The sequence below is a fragment of the Gracilinanus agilis genome, chromosome 2, assembly GCF_016433145.1.
Source record: "Gracilinanus agilis isolate LMUSP501 chromosome 2, AgileGrace, whole genome shotgun sequence".
In the NCBI taxonomy this organism is placed as follows: Eukaryota; Metazoa; Chordata; class Mammalia; order Didelphimorphia; family Didelphidae; genus Gracilinanus; species Gracilinanus agilis.
In genome coordinates this window covers 233,932,969-233,946,424 of record NC_058131.1, presented here as the reverse complement: position 1 = coordinate 233,946,424, position 13,456 = coordinate 233,932,969, and the positions used below count along the sequence as shown (strand labels likewise).

At 40.2% G+C, this 13,456-nt stretch overlaps 1 protein-coding gene across 1 annotated transcript in view; it reads right to left on the bottom strand.

Moving 5' to 3' along the window:
* The window catches only part of KIF3C (kinesin family member 3C), a 65,896-nt gene that overhangs the window by 28,833 nt on the left and 23,607 nt on the right, over nucleotides 1–13,456 (bottom strand). Inside the window, exon 2 of the mRNA XM_044661016.1 lies at nucleotides 1,933–2,034. Coding sequence (XP_044516951.1) covers nucleotides 1,933–2,034 — 102 coding nt within the window. The remainder of the gene's footprint in view (nucleotides 1–1,932; nucleotides 2,035–13,456) is intronic.

Below are 13,456 nucleotides of genomic sequence, written 5' to 3'. Positions count from 1 at the left end.
GTAAAAGTGAAATTTGGGAAAATGTATCAAACTACATTTCCCGTGATCCAACGTGGTCCAACTGGTTTCCGTTTCCGGGTCTTTGGGCATGGGGAGGCCTACGTCGACGCAGAGAGGGGATATAATCTCCTGGGTTAGGAGGGAGTGGCCTCTTTGCCAGTAGGCTCTTGGCTAGCAGACTGGAGACAGTAATGGAGGCAGCAGTTTTGAATGCTTACAAGCGCGTGGTCTAATGATTTTATCTATCAGCATGGCTTTAATTAAATTACTAATATATATTATTATACCAGCCTTTATCATTTTTAATACTTATACAGAAAACGTTTCATCCTTGACATGCGGCCCCAAACTTCTCTGTATGTGGCTGCATGTGGCCGCGTGTCATTGAAAATGGTTACATGTGTGTCACGCATTTCATAAGTTTGCCATCACCGGGCTAGGCAATTGGGATCGACTTGCCCAGAGTCACACAGCTAGGAAGTATCTATGACCAGATTTGAACCCAGGCCTATCTGACTCCAGGCCTAGCACTCTACCTAGCTTCCCTGGTGGGTTTTATTTATTTATTTTTAACTTTTACCTTTTCTCTTAGAATCGATACTAAGAATTGGTTCCAAGGCAGAAGAGTGGTATGGGCCATGCCCATTCCGTGTGGAATTGCTTAACGCAGTGATGGGCAAACCATGTCCTGGATCAGGCCCTCGGGGAATAGTTTGCCCATCACTGGCTAGGCAATTGGGGTTAAATGACTTGCTCCAGGTCAAACAGTAGAAAATGTCTGAGGTTAGATTTGAACCCAGGACCTCCTGTCTCCAGGCCTGACTCTCTATCTACTGGGCCACCTGGCTACCCCATTGCCCTAGTATTGAATAAATTCTTGTTGAAGGAATATATGAATGAAAGAAAAAGGATAGAGTTCTGAGCTCAGGAGGCAGTATCTATTTCCCAGCTAGTTCATATCCTGTCATTTTTCATTGGCCTTATGTTCCCATTCATCCTGACCCCAAATGTGATCTTGCCCCTCCTCAGCTTCCCAATTTGGACAAGGACGCTGGCTAACACAGTCATTGCAGCCTTGTACATATATACCTCTATGTGGGATCCTGACCTTCACTTGGATCACTAGGGATGGAATGTGCCCTGGGCATGATCTCAGGGTCAATTCTCCTACTCCGAGGACAAGGTTAACTAGTAAACTAAATATATTTCAACTTCTGATGATTTAGGGATGGGCCATCCAGTCTGGGTTGTTCTTGACCTTCTGAAGCTGCTTTCCTACAAAGCACCACTGTCAGAGACAGGTTGTTGGACTGGACAGATTCAGTCTGGCTCTGCAGGGCATTTCTCATGCTCTCATCATTGGCACTGCTCTCAGCCAAGAGAGAAAGCCCTCTTGCCAAGGGAGAAAGCAAAGGAGTTCTGGGTGTCTGTAGTGTTCCACTCTTTCTTCAGAGGGATGCCTGATTTAATGTCCTACAATCTTAGATTTTGAGTTTGAAAGGGCCTCAGAGGCTGCCAACCCAATCTTCTCATTTAACATATGAGGAATTAGGGTAGCTCACGTGACAAAAGTAAGATTGGAAGGAAGGAAGGAAGGAAGGAAGGAAGGAAGGAAGGAAGGAAATAAGCATTAATTAAGAACCTACTATGTACCAGGCATTGTAGTAAGCTCTTTACAAGTATTAACTTACCTGGTTCTCACAACAACCCCAGAAGGCAAGTGTTATCATAGCCCCCATTTTACAGCTGAGAAGACAAAAGTTAAGTGATTTTTCTGAGGATCACATAGCTGAAGTGTTTGTGGTCGAATCTGAATTCACATCCAGCACTCTGACCATTGTACCACCTAGCTGCCTATTCACTTGAACCCATGTTCTCTCATTTCAAACCATTCAGTTACAGACCACTGGCTCAGAAGGACAGAATCCTTACCTGCTCGGCAATCTCTTGCCTTTTCAGCTCCAACATTTTCTGTTGCTCATTGGTATGATCCATAATATTTCGACCTCCAATTAGCAGCTTGCTCTCCATTGCCTAGGAGAGAGAGAGAGAGAGAGAGAGAGAGGAAATGGGTGAGTCCAAAAGATCTTGGCAAAATAGCTGCTGGTTTCTTGTTTCCTTTACTGCATGGCCCCTGCAACTCTGATACCAAATTCCATCCTAGGCCTTGTGCCACTAGGCCTTCAGTAGGATTCAACATCTGTCTCCTCCCCAGTCTCTTTCTGGCCTCTTTTGCCTCACACAAAAGTTCTCCTTGTTCCCAGCACCCTCCCAGAGGGTACAGCCAAGAGGAGACCCCTGGGGGAAAGGAGTTCACCTGGTCTGTACACCTCCCACTGTACAGGAAAAGTAGGGTTCCTCTCCAGTGCACCTCTACTATACAGAGTAGATGGATGAGGGTAGAACAGGAAGACAAAGAAGGGGATAGTGCTGCCCATAGCTTTCTGTTCTGAATTAGAGGAAATCACGTTAGGGCCTTCTTCCCCAGATGAGACCAGCAATGGGGCCTCTTGGCTAATGACAGTAAAATCCCTGACAAACTTTAAAGCATTATATAAATTTAGCTATTATTATCATTATCCAGTTTCTGCTGAGTTTGCTTAATGATTAGAAATGGCAGAAAGGGACTTCTTGGTTTAGGAAAGAATGAAGAGTTTTTATCTTCCAGTGCATAACATGGAAGAAGAGAGAAGACTGGAAGACCAAAGACTTTAGGATCGTGTAATCACAAGTCATAGATTCAGAATTAAAGGATGCCTTAATTCATCTGGCCCTATGTACTCATTTTTACAGATGAGGATACTGAGACATCAAGAAAGGAAGTAAAAGGGCCAAAAACCAACAATGAGCTCAAGAGCCACTCAGTACAGAAGGCTTCTCTTGATTCCCCCACTTTCTAATCTCTACTCTATACTGATCTAGATCCAAGTCATATGCTAAGTAAGCAGTAGAGCTGAGATTTGAATTCAGGTCCTCTGACTCCACATCTAGCAATCTGCCACCTATAAGAGGTTACCACTTCTGGCAAAAAACTGGAAAAAGAGGGTATGCCCTTCAATTGGGGAATGGCTAAACAAATTGTGATATATGCTGGTGATGGAATACTATTGTGCTCAAAGGAATAATAAACTGGAGGAATTCCATGTGAACTGGAAAGACCTCCAGGAATTGATGCAGAGTGAAAGGAGAAGAGCCAGAAGAACGTTGTACACAGAGACTGATACACTGTGGTAAAATCTAATGTAATGGACTTCTGTACTAGCAGCAACGCAATGACCCAGGACAATTCTGAGGATTTATGAAAAAGAACATTATCCACATTCAGAGGAAGAACTGTGGGAGTGGAAACACAGAAGAAAAGCAACTGCTTGAACACATGGGCTGAGGCAGACATGATTGGGGATGTAGACTCAAAACGACCACACCAATGCAACTATCAATAATATGGAAATATGTCTTGATAGATGACACATGTTAAAACTAGTGGAAATGTGTGTCAGCTATGGTGGGGTTGGAGGGAGGAAGGGGAAAGTAAGAACATGAATCATGTAACCATGTAAAATTTTTCTAAAAAATAAAATTAAAAAAAAAAAAAAGGATACCACTTCAATGATCTTACTGAGCAATCCCCAAGAGAACTTAGGGGTTCTCTTTATCATTAGATGGTACCAGGGGGCAATTATATAGCTCAGTGTATAGAGAGCCAGGTCTGGAGTTGAGAGGTTCTGGGTTCAAATCTGGTCTCAGACACTTTCTAGTATGTGACCTTGGGCAAGTCACTCAGGGCAAGCTTAGCCCTTATTGTTCTGCTTTAGAAACAACTAATACTTAGTAGACACAGAAATAGATACTTAAGATGGAAGATAAGGGTTAAAAAAAATGGCACCAGGCAGTATTGGCTACCCTTCAACTGACTCTATTCTTTTTTTTTTTAAACCCTTACCTTCCATCTTAGAATCAATACTATGTATTAGTTCCAAGGCAGAAGAGTGGTAAGGGTTAGGCAATGGGGGTCAAGTGACTTGCCCAGGGTCACACAGCGGGGAAGTGTCTGAGGCCAGATTTGAACCCAGGAGCTCCCATCTCTAGGCCTGGCTCTCAATCCTCCGAGTTACCCAGCTGCTCCCTGACCTCATTCTTTTGGATAATGCACATATATACCTGAGTGGGCTAGAGAGCAGGGAAAATTTGGAATTTCCCATAATTAAGAAGAATGTAAAAGAGATGATTGCAGGAAGAGGTATGATAGGAGAATGTGAAGTCACTAGAGGGCCCTGAACTCCCAAGATGAACCTCCCCTCTTCACACTTGGGTTTTCAGGGAATATTAAATGCTATAATAAGAAGGGAGCTTAAGAGTTCAATCCTTTCATTCTGCTGATGGGAAAACTGAGACTCAGGGAAATGAAATGTCTTATCTGAAGTCACACAATAAATCAGTGGCAGAACCAAGACTGGACCAACAAGGATTCCAGAAGGCCTCCTTAACCACCTCCTCCAACTAGCAACTTGGGAAGCACAAAGAGTTAGTCAAGTCTTCCACACTAGCTTCCTGTCCACAGCCCCAAATTCATGCCGAATTCCTTCCCTGCTTCTTTGCCCTCCTCTAATGGGTCAGCTCACACTCATGCTATTGCTAAGTATTGCAATATGGCAGCTGGGCTCAGTAGCCTAGAAACATTGGCAGCCAAAGTGGGGGAGGGAGGGTAAGGCTGGGAAAAAAAGAGAGAAGGGAGAATTGGTAGCCACTTCCTACTGTGCACCTGGGAAGCCCTTGAAAGTAGGAGATTTCAGGAGCTTACCCTTGTTTCCTCCCATCCCCTTTCTGAATCATACTGGCTGCTGACCACCAGGCACTTGCCTGCAAACATCTTTTCTTGTATCTTCATATTTCTAGGCAATGATTTTTGTAAGACAATAAATTTATTATAGATATTTATGCCTGCTCTGTTTACTTGAAGGAAAAAGCATTATTGAGAATAAACAGACCTTGATAAACAAGAATGATCATATGAACATAAAAAATTAAAAATAAAATTATACTATAATTTATCATTATTATATTATATAAATTAATCTAAATTATACATGCAAATAGATTATATAAAGCAAAAAATTAAAATCATATTTAAAAAATATAGTCCCCTGACTGGTGAGATAGCAGATTTCTCAATAGTTCTCTCTACTTATGAGCCTTCTCCATGCCCATAGCAACCTCTCTGCATATGCATCTGATCTCTTCCTCTTCCACCTTCTCTAGTGGACTGCATTCTCTGGCACCACCCTTCCCAAATCTTTAGCCTCTCATTCATTCATTTTGCTACTTTTTTCCTTTGCTACTGCCTTCAAACATGCCCATATCTCTCCATCATTAAACAACCTTCACTAGACTTTACCATTCCCTCCAACTTCCTCATCCTACATCTCTCCTCCATTTAACAACAAAAAAGTTATTTCTAATTGTCACTTCTACTTTCTTCTCCTCTCACTCAGCTCCACTCTCCTTCTAGCTTTTTTAAAAAAATAAAGATATTTTATTTTATCATTTACATATAATAACAAATATCACATGAGTTTTCCAAAATTATATGATTGTCCTTCTGGCTTTTGATCATCATTCATCTGAACCCATGCTCTCCATAGGTAGCAATGATCTCTTAACTGCCACATCTAATGATCTTTTCTTAATACCAAGTTTTCTCAACCTCTCTGCTATATTTGGTACTACTGACCATCCTGTCTTCTTAAATGCCCTCTTCTCTCTGGATTTTTATAACACTTCTCCTCCTTGTTTGCTTCCTACCTGTATGATCACTCCTTGACAATCTCTTTCACTAGTTCATCATCCGTTTTGTGGGTGTCCCCAAGGTTCTGTTCTAGGTCCTCTTCTCTTCTCCCTTTATATTCACTCTCTTGGTAACTGCATCAGTTTTAACTATCATCTCTGTTCAGCCCCATATCCAGCCCCATTCTCTCCCCCAATTTCAGGCCTACATCACTAATTGCATACTGGATGTTTCAAACTAGATGTACCAGAGACATCTTCAATTCCATATATATGAAACTGAATCATTATCTTTCCCCTAAATTCTCCCCTCTTCTAAACATTCCTATTGTTGTCAAAAGCATGGCACAGTTCATAAATCACAGTATTATCCATGATGCCTCCCTTTCTCTACACACCCCACATTGTTAACTCTTACTGTTTCTACCTTTATAACATGTCTTATATCTGACGCCTTCTCCCCATTCATATAGCCTTAGTTCAGACACAGATCACTTCTTGCTTAGATTATTATAAAAACAATAACAATAACAACTTACTGGTTGGTCTCCCAGCCTCAAGTCTCTCACCACCCCTGTCCATCCTATGCACTGTTGCCCATGTAATTTTTCTTAAGTGAAGATCTGACCAAGTAATTCCCCTATTTGGCCAACTTCATTAGTTTTCTATTGCTTCTGAAATAAAATATAAACTCCCTCCCCTATTTCACTTTTAAAGCCTCTACATTATGGCCCCAGCCTCACTGGACAGCTCTAGCACTCTTAGAAGAGCCAAGTTGGCTTTCTCTCTGTTCTTCACTCATTCCCCTTGTTCCCATTTCTTGTTCCTTGCTTTCCCACTGGCCATCCTGCATGCTAAGAGTGCAGTCTGATGCTTATCTCCACCTAAGAGACCATCTCTTTCTTTTAAGATGCAACTTGGGCATCACCTTCTGAATGAAACCCTTCCTGACTTCATCAGCTGCTAGTAACCTCCCTCCCAGATCACCCTGTATTATAGCTGTATTAACTTGACACTCTGTGTTTTCTATGTTCTCGTAATGTCTCCCATTAGAGCATGAGCTCATCATGAGCAGGGGTTGTTTCATTCTTTTTACTTGTATGTCCAGTACTTAGCACAGTGCCTGGCACATGGTAGACGCTTAGTACTTATTGACTGATACGGATAATCTGGGAGGGTGAGATCAGGAAGGGTTTCTTGAGAGGCTAAAGCCCTGGGCTGAATTGAATGAGATGAAATTCAATAGGGATAAACAAAGTTTTATGTTTGGATTCAGAGAATGATCTATAGAGAAATATATTTCTTTTTCTTTTTCTTTTTTTTAAATTCTTACCTTCCACCTTAGAATCAATACTATGTATTGGTTCCAAGGCAGAAGAGTGGTAAGGGATAGGCAATGGAGATTAAATGACCTGTCCAGGGTCACACAGCTGAGAAGTGTCTGAGGCCAGATTTGAACCTAGGACCTCCTGTTTCTAGGCCTGGTTCTCAATCCACTGAACTACCCAGCTGCCCCCAAAGAAATATATTTCTTAATCCATGACAGAAAATCCCCTCACTCCTAACCTAACCACGTAATAATTTAAAATTTTAAGATAATTTTTGCTGTAGAGCTTTGCCAGAGGCTTTTTAGAAATCTAAATGAGTTAGTCTACTGGTTGGCCCATATACTTAGTTCCTCTTTTCAAAGAAATTTATCAAATAAGATTAACCAGACCTGTAAGAATCAAGGTCATCCAAGGATGGGTGGAATTTATAAGTTTATAGTTTATAAATCATTTAAAAATTATATTAATTAAATAATTATGTTAAATATGTCCATTTATATTTTTATAAATAAATAAAATTTATAAATTATCTGAGAAAGAGGGCACAGGGATATATTCACATTCAAAAATATTTTTAGCAGCTCTTTCTGTGGTGGCAAAGAATTGGAAATGGAGGGAATACCCAGCAACTGGGGCATGACTAAACAAGTGGTAGCACATGATTGTGATGGAATATTATTATGCTAGAAGAAATGAAAAGGATGGCTTTAGAAAAACCAGGGATGACATATATTTGACAATAATCAACTGTGAAAGACTTAGTTATTCTGATCAATAAAGTGATCCATAACAATTACAAAGGACTCGTGATTAAAAAAACATCATCCATATCCAGAATGATGAACTCTAAGTGCAGACCAAAGTATATTTTTTTCACTTTATTTTTGGGTACAACATGGCCAGTGTGAAAATGTTTTATGTGACTTCATATGTATAATGGGTATCACATTGCTTTCCTTCTCAATGGGTGGGAAAGGAAGAAAATTTAGAATTAAAAATTAAAACATTTAAATAAAATAAAAATACCTAGGGAAGTTTAGTGGAACATAAGTTTAGTTTGGGACAATTTGATATGGCAGCTAAATAAAGTAATGAGATCTTGAACTTGAGAGTTTTGGCTTCTAGGAATAAGGAAGTGATAGTACCTTGGATTCTGCCTTGATAAGAACACACCTTGAGGGAGAGGGGGGCATCTGGGTGGCTCAGTGGATTCAGGCCTAGAGACAGGAGATCCTGGGTTCAAATGTACCTCAGACACTTCAGAGCCATATGACCCTGGGCAAGTCACTTAACCCCCATTGCCTAGCCCTTACCGCTCTTCTGCCTTAGAACCAATACATAATATTGATTCTAAGACCGAAGGTAAGGGTTTAAAAATATAAAAAAGAAGACACCTGAAGTATTAGTTCTGGTTACCACTGATTAAAATGGAAAGTGTTCAAAATAGGTGTGGTGAAGAGTCTTCGGTATATGTCACACAAGGAACAATTAAAGGAACTGGGCATGTTTAGCCTGGAGAAGATAAAACTCAGGAGAGTAATAATAGCTATGTTTGAAGAATGAGATTAGTTCTTTTTGACCCTAGAGGAAAGAATCAGAAATAACAAGTAGAAATTGCAAAGAATCAAATTTAGGCTAGATGTCAGGACAAACAACAAGAAGAGAATCCCAAAGTGAGATGGTTGGCCTAGCGAGTTAGTGGCTTTTTCCTCCTAGAAATCTGGACGACCATTTGTTGGGTATGTTATAGGACAGATTCCTTTTTGACTGTGGATGAGACAAGATAGCTGCTTTAGGTTCCTTCCAGCTATAAAAGTTTTGAAATGCCAGTTGTTATTATTATTAAAAAATATTTCTACATAATTCCCTGAAAATACTATATCTCTGAAGCCAATAAACCCTACATATGTTAAAGGGTTTTTAGAAAGAGTAACAACTCATCTTTCTATAGTGAATGAAGTTTTACAAAACTCTTTCTCATGACAACCCTGGGACATGGAGATTATAGGTGCTATTGTCACATTTTCCAGATGAGAAAATAGAGGCTCCAAGAGATTAAGTGATTTGTCCACAGTTACTCAACTGAAGTGTTGGAAGAAGATCTTGAACCTAGGTCACCCTTAAGGAGACATCGTGGCCCCATGGATGCAGATGTTATCCTTGGCTCATATTTCTCTTCAGATACTTACTAGCTCTATGACTTCGAGCGAGTTACTTAATCTCTCTCAGCCTCAGTTTCCTCATGTGGAAAGTGGGAATAGTAAGAGTAGCTTCACAGGCTTTTTTTCTGAAGATCAAACAACCTTTTAGCATGATATAACTGTTAACTATTATTATTTGGCTCATCTCTCTCTTTTTTTTTTTTTTTGCTATGTAAAACCAAGCACCAAATCTTTTCCAGTCAACTTTTAGCAAATTTCTTATTTCCATCCCTTCTCCCCTTTATTCCATCACTGTTGTACAAATGCTCACTACCTAATAACATATTAACAATAGTTCATATTTATACAGCACTTTAATCATAACAGGCTTGTGAGTTAGGTAGTAGAAGAAGAATTTTATTAATTGGGAAAATAGGCTTGAAATTTGCCCAGTAGTCACACAGTCACACACATATTCCTTTCTCTCCACTCACATAGTCATACTATACTCATAACCGGCTTGAGAGTTAGGTAGGAGAAGCAGAATCATCCCCATTCTATCAATGGGAAAAACAGGTTTGAGATTTGCTCATAGTCACACAATGAGGAAGCATTTAAACTAGAACCTGATCCCATCCATTCCCATCTTCTTCAGTAGACCATTCCCATGATCATCTTCTTTTCTTCTGATTTTCAATCTCTTTTATCTATTTGAAACTCCAAAAAACAACCCTTTCCTGGATCCTACCATCCCCACTAGCTTATCATTTTATATCTCTCTTCCCCTTCTCAGAAGCTAAACTCTGGGAAAAAGCTGTCTATATAATATGGTTCCTCCACTTCCTCTACCCTAAGCTTCCAGCATCATCACTTAACTGAAACTAGCCTCCATAAAGTTGCCAATAATTTCTTAATGACCAAATCTAATGGCCTTTTCACCATCCTCATGGTGCTTTACCTCTCTTTGTAACATTCTCTATAGCATATATTCTCTCCTTCGTGGGGATTAGTGCTACTGCCCACTCTTGGTTCTTCTCCTTTAGCCATATTGTAACCACCAATCTATAATAACCAACATGGTGTTCCCCCCTGTCTCTATCCTAGACTCTCTTTTCTTTTCCTCCTACCCGCTCCCACTTAGTGATCTCAACAGTTCCTATGTGCTCAACTGCCATCTCTATGTAAAATGAGTCCTTAGACTTTCCTGTTTAGACCTAGTCTTTCTCCTGAGCTCCAGTTGCCCATTGGTCATTCCAAACGGGATGTTTGGTGAGCAGCTCAAAGTCACCATGTCCGAAACAGTACTGATTATCTTTTCCCCCAAGCTGACCCTTCTTTGCATTTCTCTGTTACTATCAAGATCACCACTATCTTCATTCCCAAGATCATAACTTTGGTGTCATCTTTGACTCCTCATTTTCATTCACCACACTATCCAATCTTATTATCCAATCTGTTGCCAAATCTTATCTTCTATGCCTCCACAACATCTCTTGTATATATTCCCTTTTCTCCTCTCACCTCTGATCTGAACCACTGAAACAGCCTCCTAACCCGTTTCCCTGCCTCAAATCTTTACCTACTCCAAAACATTCTCTGTAAAGTCATCAAAGTGGTTTTCCTAAAGCATAGGTTTACACGTGTCATCTCCCAACTCAATAAACTCCCAACAATTCTTTATCTCTAGGATCAAATAGAAAAAAAAATTTTTTTTATATTTAGTAGTTGTATGACAGTGGGTAAATCATCTAACTTCCCTGAGCACCACTTTCCTTATATTAAAATGGAGATAATAACAGTTTACAGATTTGTTGATAGGTTTAAATGAGAAAATAATAGTTCATATACTTATAGAGAGTTTAAAGTTTTACAAAGTACACATATTATTTCATTTTGCCTTTATCACGAATGTATAAAGTACTTTTACAACCTTAAATATGCTATATAAATGTCAGCCGGTATTACTACAACAGGAAAAATAGAAAAAAACAACAACTAAAATGATCAAGTGGGCAGCATGGGAGACAGAAGCACAAATGGCAGACTTCTTCAATCTGGAGAGACAAGGGTCAAAAGGGGTTCAAGGATGTCTGTAATTCTGTCAGTGTGAAAACTAGAAGGGATTAAAGTCTATAGGAAAATGCATGGCATGGGTAAGATAAAAATGGGCATTCTCATCAAATCTTTGAACATGAAAACTGAGAAAGTCCTCCTGAAGTTTTGGTTTTTTTTGAACCCTTACCTTCTGTCTTGGAGCCAATTGGCTCCAAGGCAGAAGAGTGGTAAGGGATAGGCAACAGGGGTTAAGTGACTTGCCCAGGGTCACATCGCTAGGAAGTGTCTGAAACCAGATTTGAACCTAGGACCTCCCATCTCTAGTCCTGACTCTCAGTCCTGTGAGTTACCCAGCTGGACCCCCCTGAAGTTTTAAAGAAGGAGTTATAGGTCAAAGAAAAAGAGATGCTACTCTACCTGGCAGGTATTAAATTTATGGGATTTGTTAGCCCAAGAGGTAGCATTGGGTTTGGTCATAATATACAGTAGGACCTTGTTTTGTACGATCAGTATGCTCCAAGACCCTTCACATAAGTTGAAAATCAAGAGGGCAGCTAGATGGCACAGTGGATAAAGCTCCAGGCCTGGAGTCAGGAGGACCCGGGTTCAAATCTGGTCTCAGTCACTTCCTAACTGTGTGATCCTGGGCAAATTATTTAACTCTGTTTGCCTACCCCTTGCCTCTCTGTCTAAAAGCTGTTAGATTCTAAAACAGAAGTAAGGATTTAAAGAAAAAGTGGGAGAAAAATGTGCATAATAGTGAACTCCATTATTTAATAAGTATTTAGTATTTGAACATACCTAGGCACTTTACAACTTTTCTTAAGCTTATCAGAGCTACCAGCATCTCTATTCTTATACTTTGGGGTCATTATTAATGATAACTAACTAGCATTAATGAAACAAAGAGGAGCACTGCTCTGATGCAGATATGACTTGGCACAAAACAATGTAATGACTCATACTAATGCTTCGCAGAGTAAGAATGAGCATGATTGGGTGCACTGCTAGGAGACTTTACGCGGCTTGGAAAAATGGCGTGGATCGAGCACATAATGAAAAATTCTTATTTTACATCTTTCTCTGCCTTTATTTTTTTCAATTGCTGATCACTTCTACCTGGATTTGCATGTATTGAGTTTGTGTAAAATGGGGTACTACTGTAAATGTATTCAGTAAATAAAATAAATGTTTAAAGAAAGTCACCCTCAAGTTAGTAAGGAAGTATGGGATGCCAGGGGAAGGGACAAAGTACAAATCTAATCATCTAAAATGATATCATGAGTATAATCCTGGAGATATCCTGAGACTACTAAATGGGGATCAGCCTAGCTAAACACAAAGAGGTTCATTACCAGGAGGCTGGGCTCTAAGTGACTAATTCTTTGGCCAGAGAAACATCATGGATAGTATTTAATCCCTTCTACAGACTATCCCTTTGTGCCACCACCAGACGAGTACTGGGCTGGGTGAAAGATCAAAATGACCCAGTAAAACACTTCTTATGTCCTCCTTCCCTTGCACCAAACTGTTTCCCATTGTTAATCACTAATATGTGCAAATAGCTTCACTTCCTCCCCCTCTTCAAAGGTTTATATCCTTAGACCACAGTATATGCAGTTGAAAGGGAAGATGGTGGTCAACAGGCCATCTGTTCTGGCTTTGCCTCCGGCTTGGGGGTGGAAGTGGGAGTAAGAGGAGAGTATTGTTCAGAGAGGGAGCTGGAAATCTTAAGTCCTTAGTTGCCTGAAAAAAGATATCCACTGCCTTCATTTTTTTAAGTCAATGCTCCCTTTGTCTACTAGAGGACAGGTGGGAGGAGGCTGTGGATATGACTTGGTTCTAAAGGACTCTAGCATGATTAAGAAGCTAACAGGGAGCTGCTGGATCTGGGGAGAAAGAAATTGTGAAGCTTTGTCCCTTTGTACATCTGTCCCTCAAGAGGACAAGAGATCACTATGAGGTAGGAGCTCAGTGCTGAGTTCACTCCTGATGCAGCCATCACAAAACAGGTAGAAGCCAGAATCCACTCTTGACCTTCTGCTTGTCAGATAATTATGTAGTCACTGAAATAATTTCCCAGCTTAGCCAGAGCCCAGAGTCATGAGACCAACAATTTCCCCTGAAGCAAAAAAAACGTGCCAGGGT